The sequence below is a fragment of the Rhinopithecus bieti genome, unplaced genomic scaffold (genome assembly GCF_001698545.2).
Source record: "Rhinopithecus bieti isolate Rb0 unplaced genomic scaffold, ASM169854v2 scaffold_17829, whole genome shotgun sequence".
NCBI lineage: Eukaryota > Metazoa > Chordata > Mammalia > Primates > Cercopithecidae > Rhinopithecus > Rhinopithecus bieti.
In genome coordinates, this window is record NW_016809238.1 from 1,253,214 (window position 1) to 1,266,694 (window position 13,481).

At 38.5% G+C, this 13,481-nt stretch overlaps 1 protein-coding gene across 1 annotated transcript in view; it reads left to right on the forward strand.

Moving 5' to 3' along the window:
* Positions 1-13,481, forward strand: part of ADAMTS20 (ADAM metallopeptidase with thrombospondin type 1 motif 20) — a 205,856-nt gene that overhangs the window by 160,527 nt on the left and 31,848 nt on the right. Inside the window, exons 29-30 of the mRNA XM_017888956.1 lie at positions 11,156-11,329; positions 11,405-11,575. Of these exons, the coding sequence (XP_017744445.1) occupies positions 11,156-11,329; positions 11,405-11,575 (345 nt within the window). The remainder of the gene's footprint in view (positions 1-11,155; positions 11,330-11,404; positions 11,576-13,481) is intronic.

Consider the following 13,481-nt stretch of genomic DNA (forward strand, 5'->3'; position numbering starts at 1 on the left):
AAAAAAAAAAAAAAGTTAAAATAATGGGAGTTATAATGTACCTTGGGAAGCCATTCTAGTAAGCCACTTAAGAGTGGATGATAGTGTTTTCCCTGTATTTGCAACCATAGAAGGAAATGGCTTTGGGAAAAGGGAAAGAGTTTTGCCATGGAAATGTTAAATTTTAGGTGCCTTTGACGTATCTAAGTAGAAAACATATAAAAAATCTTATAAATACATGAGACAGTTCTTATAAATGCATGAAAATATAAATGCAGAACTCAGAATTGTGATCAAAGCTGGAGACAGCATTTAGAAATTACTCAAGTATAGAAAAAATTGCTCAGAAAGAGCTTTTAAGAGAATCCAGTTATAAATGGAACCCTGGGATATGCTGACATTTAAAGAATATGCAGAGAAAGTAGTAAAAGACCCTAAGAAGGAGCAATTCAAGAGGTAAGAGGAGACCCCTAGAACTAAAGGAGTTTCAATTACAGAACCAGAATGATTCAACAGAAAGTGATCAGTGGTGCCAAATGTGTTTGGGAGATTAACTAAGAAAAGATTTCAAAACTTTCTGTTGAATTTGGCAATTGGGGTTATTGATGACAGCAGGCTAAGGAATATTCAATTTAAGCAATGAATTCTTCTAAGTTAAAATCTAAAACCATACTGATTTATGCTATTGTACTTTTATTCCTAAAACTGAAAACAAGTTACTTTTTTCTTCCAAGTAGTAGTCCCTTCTTTTCTTTTAGAGAAGAAGTTCATATCAAAATATAGTAGCTAGCTGTTCTCTTAGTGGATTTTAAAACTCATGCTAGGATCAAAGGACCAATAATCAAGTGTGGTTTATCTAATTGTAGGAAATTGTATTTGCCTAATAGAACTTCTTGCTAAACTGTGTTTTATAAACTATTTTTTTCCAGGAATTCTTTTCAGGCTTAGAGGCAGGATGTTTTCCAAATATAGTTTATATTTCTGAAATTAGCTGTGAAAATATTTTCAGGAGCTTTATTTTATAGGCTAGACATTTTCAGAAGAGATTCATTTAAGTTAAACTACATCCAGACATTTTAGTCTATTTAATATTGTGCCATACACAAAGTGCAGATGAAATTTGTAGATATGCATAAGATTTTATACATTTAGTTATGCCTTATCTTTTACTTCATAAGTAAAGCAACAAAATCCTCTTTGAAGTCAGTGGTTGCTGCTTATACTCACAAGAGAGAAAACTACATTTTAAAGTGCTTTTCCAGTAAAATGTTGGCACAGTTTATGAGAGGAATTTTAGTCTACTGGGTAAACTAAATTCTTAGCTTTTGTGGGCTTTTAACTTTCTTTCAGAAATACACTGTATTTCTTCAAAATACAGGGTAAAACTGTATTTTGCAGATATATATTTACTGTTGTGAAAAGGAAATTAGTTACTCTGGAACTCCTGCAGAAATAATGAACTTGGTGAATAACCTGATTTTTCCCCCTTATAATATTACAGTTGGGAATACTAATGGATCCCCAAACAATATTACTCATTATGACCTGCAATTCCTACTGGAATGACAAGGAATATAAACAATGAAACTCACAAATTAAATATCATTAGACATACTCTACACTTTATTAACATTGGCATCACAACTCTTGTAGTCAAGCTCTGTTATTATATGGTTTTACTACTTAATTTTGGAACACCTGACATCCTAGAGTTGAAAGATTGCCAAGTCCTTCTTCATCCCCAGGAGGCAACACAGTAAGAACTCGGTCTGGAGTAAAAAAGAACTGAACTTCAACTATTTTTCACTGCTGCTGTGATCTGAATATTTGCCAACTCCACACCTGAAAAAAATGCATGTGTTGAAATCCTAACCCTTGAGGTGATGGTATTAGGAGGTAGGGACTTTGGAAGTTGACTAATTCATGAGGGTAGAGCCCTCATTGTTGGAATTAGTTCTCTTATAAAAGACACTCCGGAGAGCTAGCTTGTTCCTTCACCCATGTGAGGACACAGTGAGAAGGCACCCTTTTATAAATCAGAAAGTAGGCCCTCACCAGACACTGACACCGCCAGCACCTTGATCTTGAAATTCCCAGCCTACAGAACAGTGAGAAATAAATTTCTGTTGTTTATAAGCCATGAGTTTATGGTATTTTGTTATAGCAGCCCTAATAGACTAAGATAAAAAAAATTGGTACTGATAATGAGGTGCTACTATAATAAATATCTCAACTACCTCAGGTGTGTCTCCAGTGGTCCCAACTATAGCAATGGCTGTGATGGCCAGCCGTCCGGAGTGCACAGGTGATAAACTTTAGCAGTGTCCAATGGGACTATCTCCACTGACAAACAGAGTAAATGAGTCATGGTTGTGTGGCAGCTTCCACCTAAATTTCAAAGGATAGAGCTACCTACGGACTTGGGCACATGAGCTAGGAAGAAGGCCTTTGCAAGGGCAGAGCTATGTTCATGGAAATATGGATAGTAAAGGCCATGAGGTCTCAGATGGAAATCATAACATGTTATCATATTATTGGACTATGGAGGAGAGTTCATCCTTGTTCTAAAGTGGCAAAAAAGAAAAAATTGTCCCCACTAAGGTGATGCCTAGTGGAGCCATGGTGTCAGAGCTGCCCCCGTGACCCCGGACCACTAGAGCCACTGGCATGAAACTTCAGTCTGGAAGGGCCATAGGCACCAAACTACAATCCATGAGAACTGTGGCATGGGCTGAATCCAACAAAGCCATGGAGCAATGCCACCTAGAGCCCTGAGGACCCGATCCCTGCCCCAGTGTGTCCAGAAGGTAGAACATTACATCAAAGATTATTCTCAAGACTTAAGATTTACTGTTGTTAGCTCTGCTAGGTTTTTGACCTACTCAAATCCTACTACCCTTTTCTTCTTTTCTACTTTTCTTTTTTTGAAATGAGAATGTCTATCCTATGACTTGCCTATACCACCATTGTATTGTGTAAGCACATAATTTTCTTGATTTCACAGGTTCACAGCTGAAGAGATATTTGCCTCAGGATGAATCAATTATACCTTGAATCTCACTCATATCTGATTGAGTCGATACTGAGATGAGAGTCTGGACTTTATAGACCTTTGAATTGATGCTAGAATGAACTAAGACTTTGGTGTTATTGAGATGGAATGAATGTATTTTTCATGTGAGAAGGACATGAATTTGAGGAGCGGGGCAGGGAAAGAATGGGACGATCTGAATGACTATGTTTCCTCAAAATTTATATGATGAAGGTCTATACCCCAAGGTGATGGTATTAGGAGGTGGGGCCTTTTCTAGTCCCTTTTAAAGGACACCCCAGAAAGCTAGCTCATCCCTTCCTCCATGTGAGAACACAGTGAGAGGGTGCCCTGTAGGAACCAGAAAGTCGACTCTCACTGGATGTAGAATCTGCCAGCACCTTGATCTTGAAATTCCAGCCTCCAAAACTGTGGGAAAGAAATTTCTGGTGTGTGAGACATTCAGTTTATGGTATTTTGTTATAGCAGCCTGAACAGACTAAGACAATCACTAACTATAGGCAGCACTTCAGGCAAGGGACTTTAACTTCTCCGAGTCCCAGTGTCCTCAGCCATAGTGCCTCTTTTATAGAGGTATTGACAGGAATAAATGTATGGAAAGTGTTCTGTGACATTTCACAAATAACACACAATTGTACACATAAGAAAAACAAGACTTGGAGAGGTTAAGACAAGGTTGTCTATGTTTACAATTTACACAACCAGCTTTCCAAAACTCCTATCCATTGAAATATAATCATGACTCAATGAATTAGCCAAGATGGCCAAATAGGAACAGTTCCTATCAGCAGCTTCCAGTGAGACCAATGCAGAAGGCAGGTGATTTCTGCATTTCCAACTGAGGTACCCAGTTCATCTCACTGGGACTGGTTAGACAGTGGGTGCAGCCCATGGAGGGTGAACAGAAGCAGGCAGGAGGGACGTCACCTCACTTGGGAAGCACAAGGGGTCAGGGAACTCCCTCCCCTAGCCAAGGGAAGCCATGAGGGACTGTACCTTGAGGGACGGTGCTATCCGGCCCAGATACAATGCTTTTCCCCTGCTCTTTGCAACCCACAGAGCAGGAGATTCCTTCAGGTGCCTATACCACCAGGGTCCTGGGTTTCAAGCATAAAACTGGGCGGCTGTTTGGATAGACACCGAGCTAGCTGCAGGAGATTTTTTTTTGTACGTGGCACCTGGAATGCCAGCAAGACAGAATCATTCACTTCCAAGGAAAGGGGGCTGAAGCCAGAGAGCCACATCATCTAGCTCAGCGGATCACACCCCCATGGAGTCCAGCAAGCTGAGATCCACTGGCTTGAAATTCTTGCTGCCAGCACAGCAGTCTGATGTCAACCTGGGATGCTGGAGCTTGGTGGGGGGAGGGGCATCAGCCATTTCTGAGGCTTGAGTATGCAGTTTTTCCCTCACAGTGTAAACAAAGCCACAGGGAAGTTCAAATTGGATGGAGCCCACCACAACTCATTTTTTCAAATTGGGTGGAGCCCTCCACAACTCTAGCCAAGTTGCCTCTCTAGATTCCTCCTCTCTGGCCAGAGTATCTCTGAAAGAAAGGCAGCAACCCCATTCAGGAGCTTATAGATAAAACTCCCAGCTCCCTGAGACAGAGCATCTGGGGGAAGGGGCAACTGTGGGTGCAGCTTCAGCAGACTTAAATGTTCCTGCCTGCTGGCTCTGAAGAGAGCAGTGGATCTCCCAGCACAGCACCCAAGCTCTGCTAAGGGACAGAATGCCTCCTCATGTGGGTCCCTGACCTCCGTGCCTCCTGACTGGGAGAATCCTCCCAGCAGGAGGAGTCTCCTCATACAGGAGAGCTCCAGCTGGCATCTGATGGGTGCCCCTCTGGGACAAAACTTCCAGAGGATGGAAAAGGCAGCAATCTTTGCTGTTCTGCAGCCTCTGCTGGTGATACCCAGGCAAACAGGGTCTGGCATGGACCTCCAGCAAATTCCAGCAGACCTGCAACAGAGGGTTCCGACTGTTGGAAGGAAAATTAACAAACAAAGGAATGCCTTGAACACCAACAAAAAGAATGTCCATGCCAAAACCCCATCCAAGGTCACCAACATCAAAGATCAAAGGTAGATAAATCCACAAAGATGAGGAAAAACCAGCACAAAAAGGCTGAAAATTCCAAAAACCAGAATGCCTCTTCTCCTGCAAAGGATCACAACTCCTCACCAGCAAGGGAGCAAAACTGGACAGAGAATGAGTTTGGTGATTTGACAGAAGTAGGCTTCAGAAGGAGGGTAATAACAAATTCCTTTGAGCTAAAGGAGCATGTTCTAACACAGTGCAAGGAAGCCAAGAACCTTGAGAAAAGGTTAGAGGAATTGCTAACTAGAATAACCATTGTAGAGAAGAATGTAAATGACCTGATGGAGCTTAAAAACACAGCATGAGAACTTCATGAAGTATACACAAGTATCAATAACTGAATCAATGAAGCGAAAGAAGATTGAAGATCAACTTAGTGAAATAAAGTGTGAAGACAAGATTAGAGATAAAAGAATGAAAATGAGTGAACAAAGCCTCTGACAAATATGGGAAAATGTGTAAAGACCAAACCTACGTTTGATTGGTGTACCTGAAAGTGACAGGGAGAATGGAACCAAGCTGGAAAACGCTCTTCAGGGTATTATTCAGGAGAACGTCCCCAACCTAGCAAGACAGGCCAACATTCAAATTCAGAAAATATAGAGAACACCACAAAGATGGTCCTGGAGAAGAGCAACCCAAGACACATGATTGACAGATTCACCAAGGTTGAAATGGGGGGAAAAATGTTAAGGACATCCAGAGAGAATGGTCTGGTTACCCACAAAGGGAAGCCCATCAGACTAATAGCGAATCTCTCTGCAGAAATCCTACAAGCCAGAAGAGAGTGGGGGCCGATATTCAACATTCTTAAAGAAAAGAATTTTCAACCCAGAATTTCATATCCAGCCAAACTAAGCTTCATAAGCGAAGGAGAACTAGAGAAGCAAGAGCAAACATATATGAAAACTAGCAGAAGACAAGAAATAACTAAGATCAGAGCAGAACCAAAGAAAACAGAGACATGAAAAACCCTTCAAAAAATCAATGAATCCAGGACGTGTTTTTTTGAAAAGATTAACAAAATAGACTACTAGCCAGACTAATAAAGAAGAAAAGAGAGAAGAATCAAGTAAACACAATAAAAATGATAAAGAAGATATCACCACTGATCCCACAGAAATACAAACTACCATAAAAGAATAATATAAACACCTCAGTGCAAATAAATTAGAAAATCTTGAAGACATGGATAAATTCCTGGACACATACACCCTCGCAAGACTAAACCAGGAAGAAGTCAAATCCCTGAATAGACCAATAACAAATTCCGAAATTGAGGCAGTAATTAATAGCCAATGAAACAGAACAGAGGCCTCAGAAATAACATCACAAAACTACAACCCTCTGATCTTTGACAAAAACAAGCAATGGGGAAAGGATTCCATATTTAATAAATGGTGTTGGGAAAACTGGATAGCCGTATGCAGAAAACTGAAACTGGACCCCCTCCTTACACCTTATACACAAATTAACTCAAGATGGATTAAAGACTTAAACATAAGACCTAAAACCATAACAACTCTAAAAGAAAACCTAGGAAATACCATTCAGGACATAGGCATGGGCAAAGACTTCATGACTAAAACACCAAAAGCAATGGCAACAAAAGCCAAAATTGACAAATGGGATCTAATTAAACTAAAGAGCTTCTGGACAGCAAAAGAAACTATCAGCAGAGTGAACAGGCAATTTACAGAACGGCAAAATTACAGAAAATTTTTGCAATCTATCCATGTGACAAAGAGATAATATCCAGAATCTACAAAGAACTTAAACAAATTTACAAGAAAAATACAACCCCATTAAAAAGTGGGTGAAGTATATGAACAGACCCTTTTCAAAAGAAGACATTTATGGGGCCAAAAAACATATGAAAAAAAGCTCATCATCACTGGTCATTAGAGAAATGCGAATCAAAACCACAATGAGATACCATCTCACGCCAGTTAGAATGGTGATCATTAAAAAGTTAGGAAACAATAGATACTGGAGAGGATGTGGAGAAATAGGAATACTTTTACACTGTTGGTGGGAGAGTAAATTAGTTCAACCATTGTGGAAGACGGTGTGGTGATTCCTCAGATCTAGAACCAGAAATACCATTTGACCCAGCAATCCCATTTTGGGTATATATGCAGAGGATTATAAAACATTCTACTATAAAAATCATGTGCACATATACGTTTATTGCAGCACTGTTCACAATAGCAAATAATTTGAACCAACCCAAATGCCCATCAAGGATAGACTGGACAAAGAAAATGTGGCACATATATACCATGGAGTATATGCAGCTATAAAAAAAGGATGAGTTCATGTCCTTTGCAGGGACATGGATGAAGCTGGAAGCCATCATTCTCAGCTAACTAACACAGGAACAGAAAACCAAACACTGCATGTTCTCACTCATAAGTGGGAGTTGAACAATGAGAACACATGGACACGGGAAGGGGAACATCAAACACCAGGGCCTGTTGGGGTGCAGGGGGCTAGGGGAGTGAAAGCATTAGGAGAAATACCTAATGTAGATTATGGTTTGATAGGTGTAGCAAAACACCATGGCATGTGTATACCTGTGTAACAAACCTGCATGTTCTACAAATGTATCCCAAAATATAAAGTATAATAAAAAAATCAATAAACCAGGAGCTGGGTTTTTGAAAAGATTAACAAAATAGACCACTAGCCAGACTAATAAACAAGAAAAGAGAGAAAAATCAAATAGACACAATAAAAAATGATAAAAGGGATATCATCATTGATCCCACAGAAATACTAACTACCATCAGAGAATACTATAAACACCTCTATACAAATAAACTAGAAAATCTAGAAGAAATGCATAAATTCCTGGACACATACACCCTCCCAAGACTAAACCAGGAAGAAATCAAACCCCTGAATAGACCAATAACAGGTTCTGAAATTGAGGCAGTAATTAATAGCCTACCAACCAAAAGCACAGGACCAGATGGATTTACAGATGAATTCTACCAGAGATACAAAGAGGAGCTTGTACCATTCATTCTGAAACTATTCCAAACAATAGAAAAAGAGGGACTCCTCCCAAACTCATTTTATGAGGCCAGCATCATCCTGATACCAAAACCTGGCCGAAACACAACAAAAAAAGAAAATTTCAGGCCAATATTCCTGATGAATATCGATGCAGAAATCCTCAATAAAATACTGGCCAACTGAATCCAGCAGCACATCAAAAAGCTTATGCACCACAGTCAAGTTGGCTTCATCTCTAGGATGCAAGACTAGTTCAACATACACAAATCAATAAATGTAATCCATCACATGAACAGAACCAATGACAAAAACCACATGATTACCTCAATAGATGCAGAAAATGCTTTAAAAAAAGTCAACACCCATTCATGCTAAAAACTCTCAATAAACTAGGTACTGATGGAACATATCTCAAAATAATAAGAGATATTTATGACAAACGCACAGCCCATATCATATTGAATGGGCGAAAACTGGAAGCATTCTCTTTGAAAACTGGCACAAGACAAGGATACCCTCTCACCACTCCTATTTAACATAGTGTTGGAAGTTGTGGCCAGGGGATAGGCAAGAGAAAAAAACAAAGGTATTCGAATAGGAAGAGAGGAGGTCTAATTGTCTCTGTTTGCAGATAACATGATTGTAAATTTAGAAAACCCCATCGTCTCAGCCCAGAAACTCCTTAAGCTCATAAGCAACTTCAGCAAAATCTCAGGATACAAAATCAATGTGCAAAAGTCACAAGCATTCCTATACAACAATATTAGGCAAACAGAGAACCAAATCATGATTGAACTCACAATCACAATTGCTACAAAGAGAACAAAATACCTAGGAATACAACTTACAAGGGATGTGACAGATCTCTTCAAGGGCAGCTACAAACCACTGCTCAAGGAAATAAGAGAGGACACACAAAAATAGGAAAACATAGAAAGAATCATTATTGTGAAAATGGCCATTCTGCCCAAAGTAATTTATAGATTCAGTGCTAATCCCATCAAACTACCATTGACTTTCTTCATACAATTAGTAAAAACTCCTTTAAATTTTATATATAACCAAAAAAGAGCCCGTATACCCAAGACAATACTAAGCAAAAGAACAAAACTGGAGGCATCACGCTGCCTGACTTTAAACTATACCACAAGGCTACAGTAATCAAAACAGCACGGTACTTGTACCAAAACAGATACATAGACCAATGGAACAGAATAGAGGCCTCAGAAATAACACCACACATCTACAACCATGTGATCTTTGACAACCTGACAAAAACAAGCAATGGGGAAAGGATTCCATACTTAATAAATGGTGTCGGGAAACCTGGATAGCCATATGCAGAAAACTGAAACTGGACCCGCTCCTTACACATTAAACAAAAATTTGAATTAAAGACTTAAACATATGACCTAAAACCATAAAAACCCTAGAAGAAAACCTAGGCAATACCGTATATTCAGGACACAGGCATGGGCAAAGACTTTATAACTAAAACACTAAAAGCAATTGAAACAAAAGCCAAAATTGACAAATGGGATCTAATTAAACTAAAGAGCTTCTGCAAAAAAACTATCATGAGAATTAACATACAACCTACAGAATGGGTGAACATTTTTGCAATCTGTGTGACAAGGGGCTAATATCCAGAATCTACAAAGAAACAAATTTACAAGAAAAGCAAACTACCCCATCAAAAGTGGGTGAATAATATGTATAGACACTTTTCAAAAGAAGACATTTATGTGGCTAACAAACATATGAAAAAAAGCTTATCATCACTGGTCATTAGAGAAATGTAAATCAAAACCACAATGAATACCTCTCATGCCAGTTAGAATGGTGATCATGAAAACAGTCAGGAAACAACAGACGCTGGAGAGGATGTGGAGAAATAGGAATGCTTTTACACTGTTGGTGGGGGTGAAAATTAGTTCAACCATTGTGGAAGACAGTGTGGCAATTCCTCGAAGATCTAGAACTAGAAATACCATTTGACCCAGCAGTCCCATTACTGGGTATATACCCAAAGGATTATAAATCATTCTTTTATAAAGACATGCACATGTATGTTTATTGCAGCACTATTCACAATAGCAAAGACTTGAAACCAACCCAAATGCCCATCAATGATAGACTGGATAAAGAAAATGTGGCACATATACACCATGGCATACTATGCAGCCATAAAAAACATGAGTTCATGTCCTTTGCAGGGACATGGATGAAGCTGAAAACCATCATTCTCAGGAAACTAACACAGGAACAGAAAACCAAACACCACATGTTCTCACTCATAAGTGGGAGTTGAACAATGAGAACACATGGACACATGGAGGGGAATATCACACACTAGGGCTTGTTGAGGGGTTTGGGGGCAAGGGGAGGGATAGCATTAAGAGAAATACCTAATGAAGATGATGGGTTGATGGGTGCAGCAAACTACCACCACACATGTATACCTATGTAACAAACCTGCATGTTCTGCACATGTATCCCAGAACTTAAAGTATAAAAAAAAGTAGCAAGTATTTGGATTCCATAATAGGTAAAAACTATAGTAGGTACTGTAGATAAAAAGATGAATATATCACAATCTTAGAAATTATTGTCTCTTTGAGAGAGATAATGAGTATAATCTAAGAATTTAATTGACATTTAAAAGCAATGTTGTGGAATAATTCATGATTAATTGTGTGGTAATTTTTGTAGACATTATACTCATTTAAGTCGGAAGACAGAGTCATTGATTGGGATGCTGTCTACTATAACTTGATTCACTTGTCAGGGTTTCTATAAAGCTGAAGTACCTTATGCCAAACAGAGAAAATATACATTTACAGAGATAATGGTAAAAACACTTATTGTATGTATTTTTATCTAATTCATGTTATAATACCAGGCTATATTTAAAATAAACAATATGTGATGGCTCCATTGGCTATTTTTATATAATTTGGTATTTCTTAGCTAATTGTTCAAATCAACGGGACTCCTTTGTAGTGCTCTGTGACCTGCGGCTCTGGAGTTCAGCAGAGGGATATATACTGCAGACTGAAAGGTGTTGGTCCGGTGGTTGAAGAAATGTGTGATCAGTCCACCCGACCTTGTTCTCAGAGGCGATGTTGGAGTCAGGACTGTGTGCAGCACAAGGGGATGGAAAGAGAGAGGCTGAATGTGAGTATCAACAAGTAAATTTTCAAAGACACTGCATATAAGAATGTGTTATTCATTTGGTTATTGCATTTCTAGTGTTCAACATCATGTGAGAGAAAAGATTCACATCAACGAACGGAGTGCACAGATAACCAAATTGGACAAGTGAATGAAATAGTCTATAATTCTTCAACCATATTTCTTACATCCAAGAATTGCAGGAACCCACCTTGCAATTACCTTGTGGTAACAGCAGACTCATCACAGGTAAGGTAAAGAAAGGAAGTTGAGAATTTTTGCTCCTTGATAAAGCAGCTGGATCTACAATTTGACACAGCTGAAACTGGGTATAAAATTTGAATATGAGGGCAGACAATGGTATGCATATCAATCTAAGGAATGAGAGCCCTGACAGTTGGATGGTGCAAATAGAGTAATAGTGACAATGTGTTAAACTCTAGTGCAAGTCTGAAGTGTTAGTAGGTGCCAACTGTGAAACCAACCACCAGGAACGATTTGGCAAACTGGCCCTGTACAGTTGTCCACTTTTGAGAAATGGCTTTACTGAGGTGTAATTGATGAACCGTAAACTACATATATTCAAAATATATAGCTTAATAAGTTTGAACACATGTACACAGCCATAAAACCAGTACCATTTTCAAAATAAAGAGCATCTCCATCACTCCCAAAAGTTTCCTTGTGCTGCTTTGTAATGTCTTCCCCCACCTCCTTTTCCCCTCCTCACCCAATAAGTGACCTCACCTGTTTTCTAGCAGTGATCTATCACTGTACTTGTTTGCATTTTATAGAGTTTTATATAAGTGGATCATACAGTGTATACTTTTTTTATCTACTGTAATGTAAGTATTTTGAGATTTGATCAGGTTGTAGTATGTATCAGTAGTTTTTTCTTTTATTGTTGAATAATATTCCACTATATGGATGTCTTTATGTTTGCTTTTCTTTTCTTTCTGATGTCTGATCCCCATGCAGTCTGTTTCTTATCTAAGCAATTATCATCTTCATCCTTAGAGGTTTAATTTCAACTTTTTTATATCTTCCATATCTCTACTTAACATGTTGAACATATGAAACATAGTTACTAATTTTTTTTTGCAGGTAAAATTTCCCAATTTTTATTTTTTTCTTGATTTTTTTTTAAATTATAATTTTAACGTCCTCTTCTGGACATCTAATCCTAACATCTATGCGCATGTTTATAATTTAGCGAATTTTAGTATAATCACCTGTATGTGCAAGCATCACCATGATCTAATCCCAAAACTTTTTATCACTCCCCAAAAAATATCTGCACCCATAAGTAGTAATTCCTTATTCTCACATTTTCTCCTAGTCTCAGACAACCACTAATCTGTTTCCGTATCTATGGATTTGTCTGTTCTGCACATTTGGTATAAATGTAATCATACCATATGTCGTCTTTTGTGTCTAGCTTCTTTCACTTAGCATGATATTTTAAAACTTTATACAAATTTTACCATACATCATTGCTTCATTCCTTTTTATGATAAATAATATTCCATTGTAGGACTATACTATATTTTGTCTATTTATTTGTCAGTTGATGGACATTTGGATTGATTCCAGTTTTGACGTTTGAATAATGCTGTTAGAAACGTTTGCATACAAGTTTTTGTGTAGACATATGTTTTCAATTTTCTTGGGCATATGCCTAGGAATAGAATAGCTGGGTATTGTAATTCTATTTAACTTTTTGAGGAACTGCCAAACTGTTTTCCACAGTGGGCATACTATTTTTCTTTCCTATCAGCAATGTATAAAGGTTCCTATTTCTCACTCCATATCATCATCAGCACTTGTTATAATCCATCTTTTTTTTTTAACATAACCATCCTAGTATGTATGAAATGGTATCTATTTTATGTTTAAGTTGCATTTCTCTAATGACTAATGATGTTGAGTATCTTTTCGTGTGTATGTTAGTTATTTGTGTATCTTTAGATAAATGTCTGTTCAAATCTCCTGCCCCTTTGGCCCCCCCGCCTTTTTTTTTTTTTTGAGACGGAATCTCGCTCTGTCACCCAGGCTGGAGTGTTGTGGCCAGATCTCAGCTCACTGCAAGCTCCGCCTCCCGGGTTTACGCCATTCTCCTGCCTCAGCCTCCCAAGTAGCTGGGACTACAGGCGCC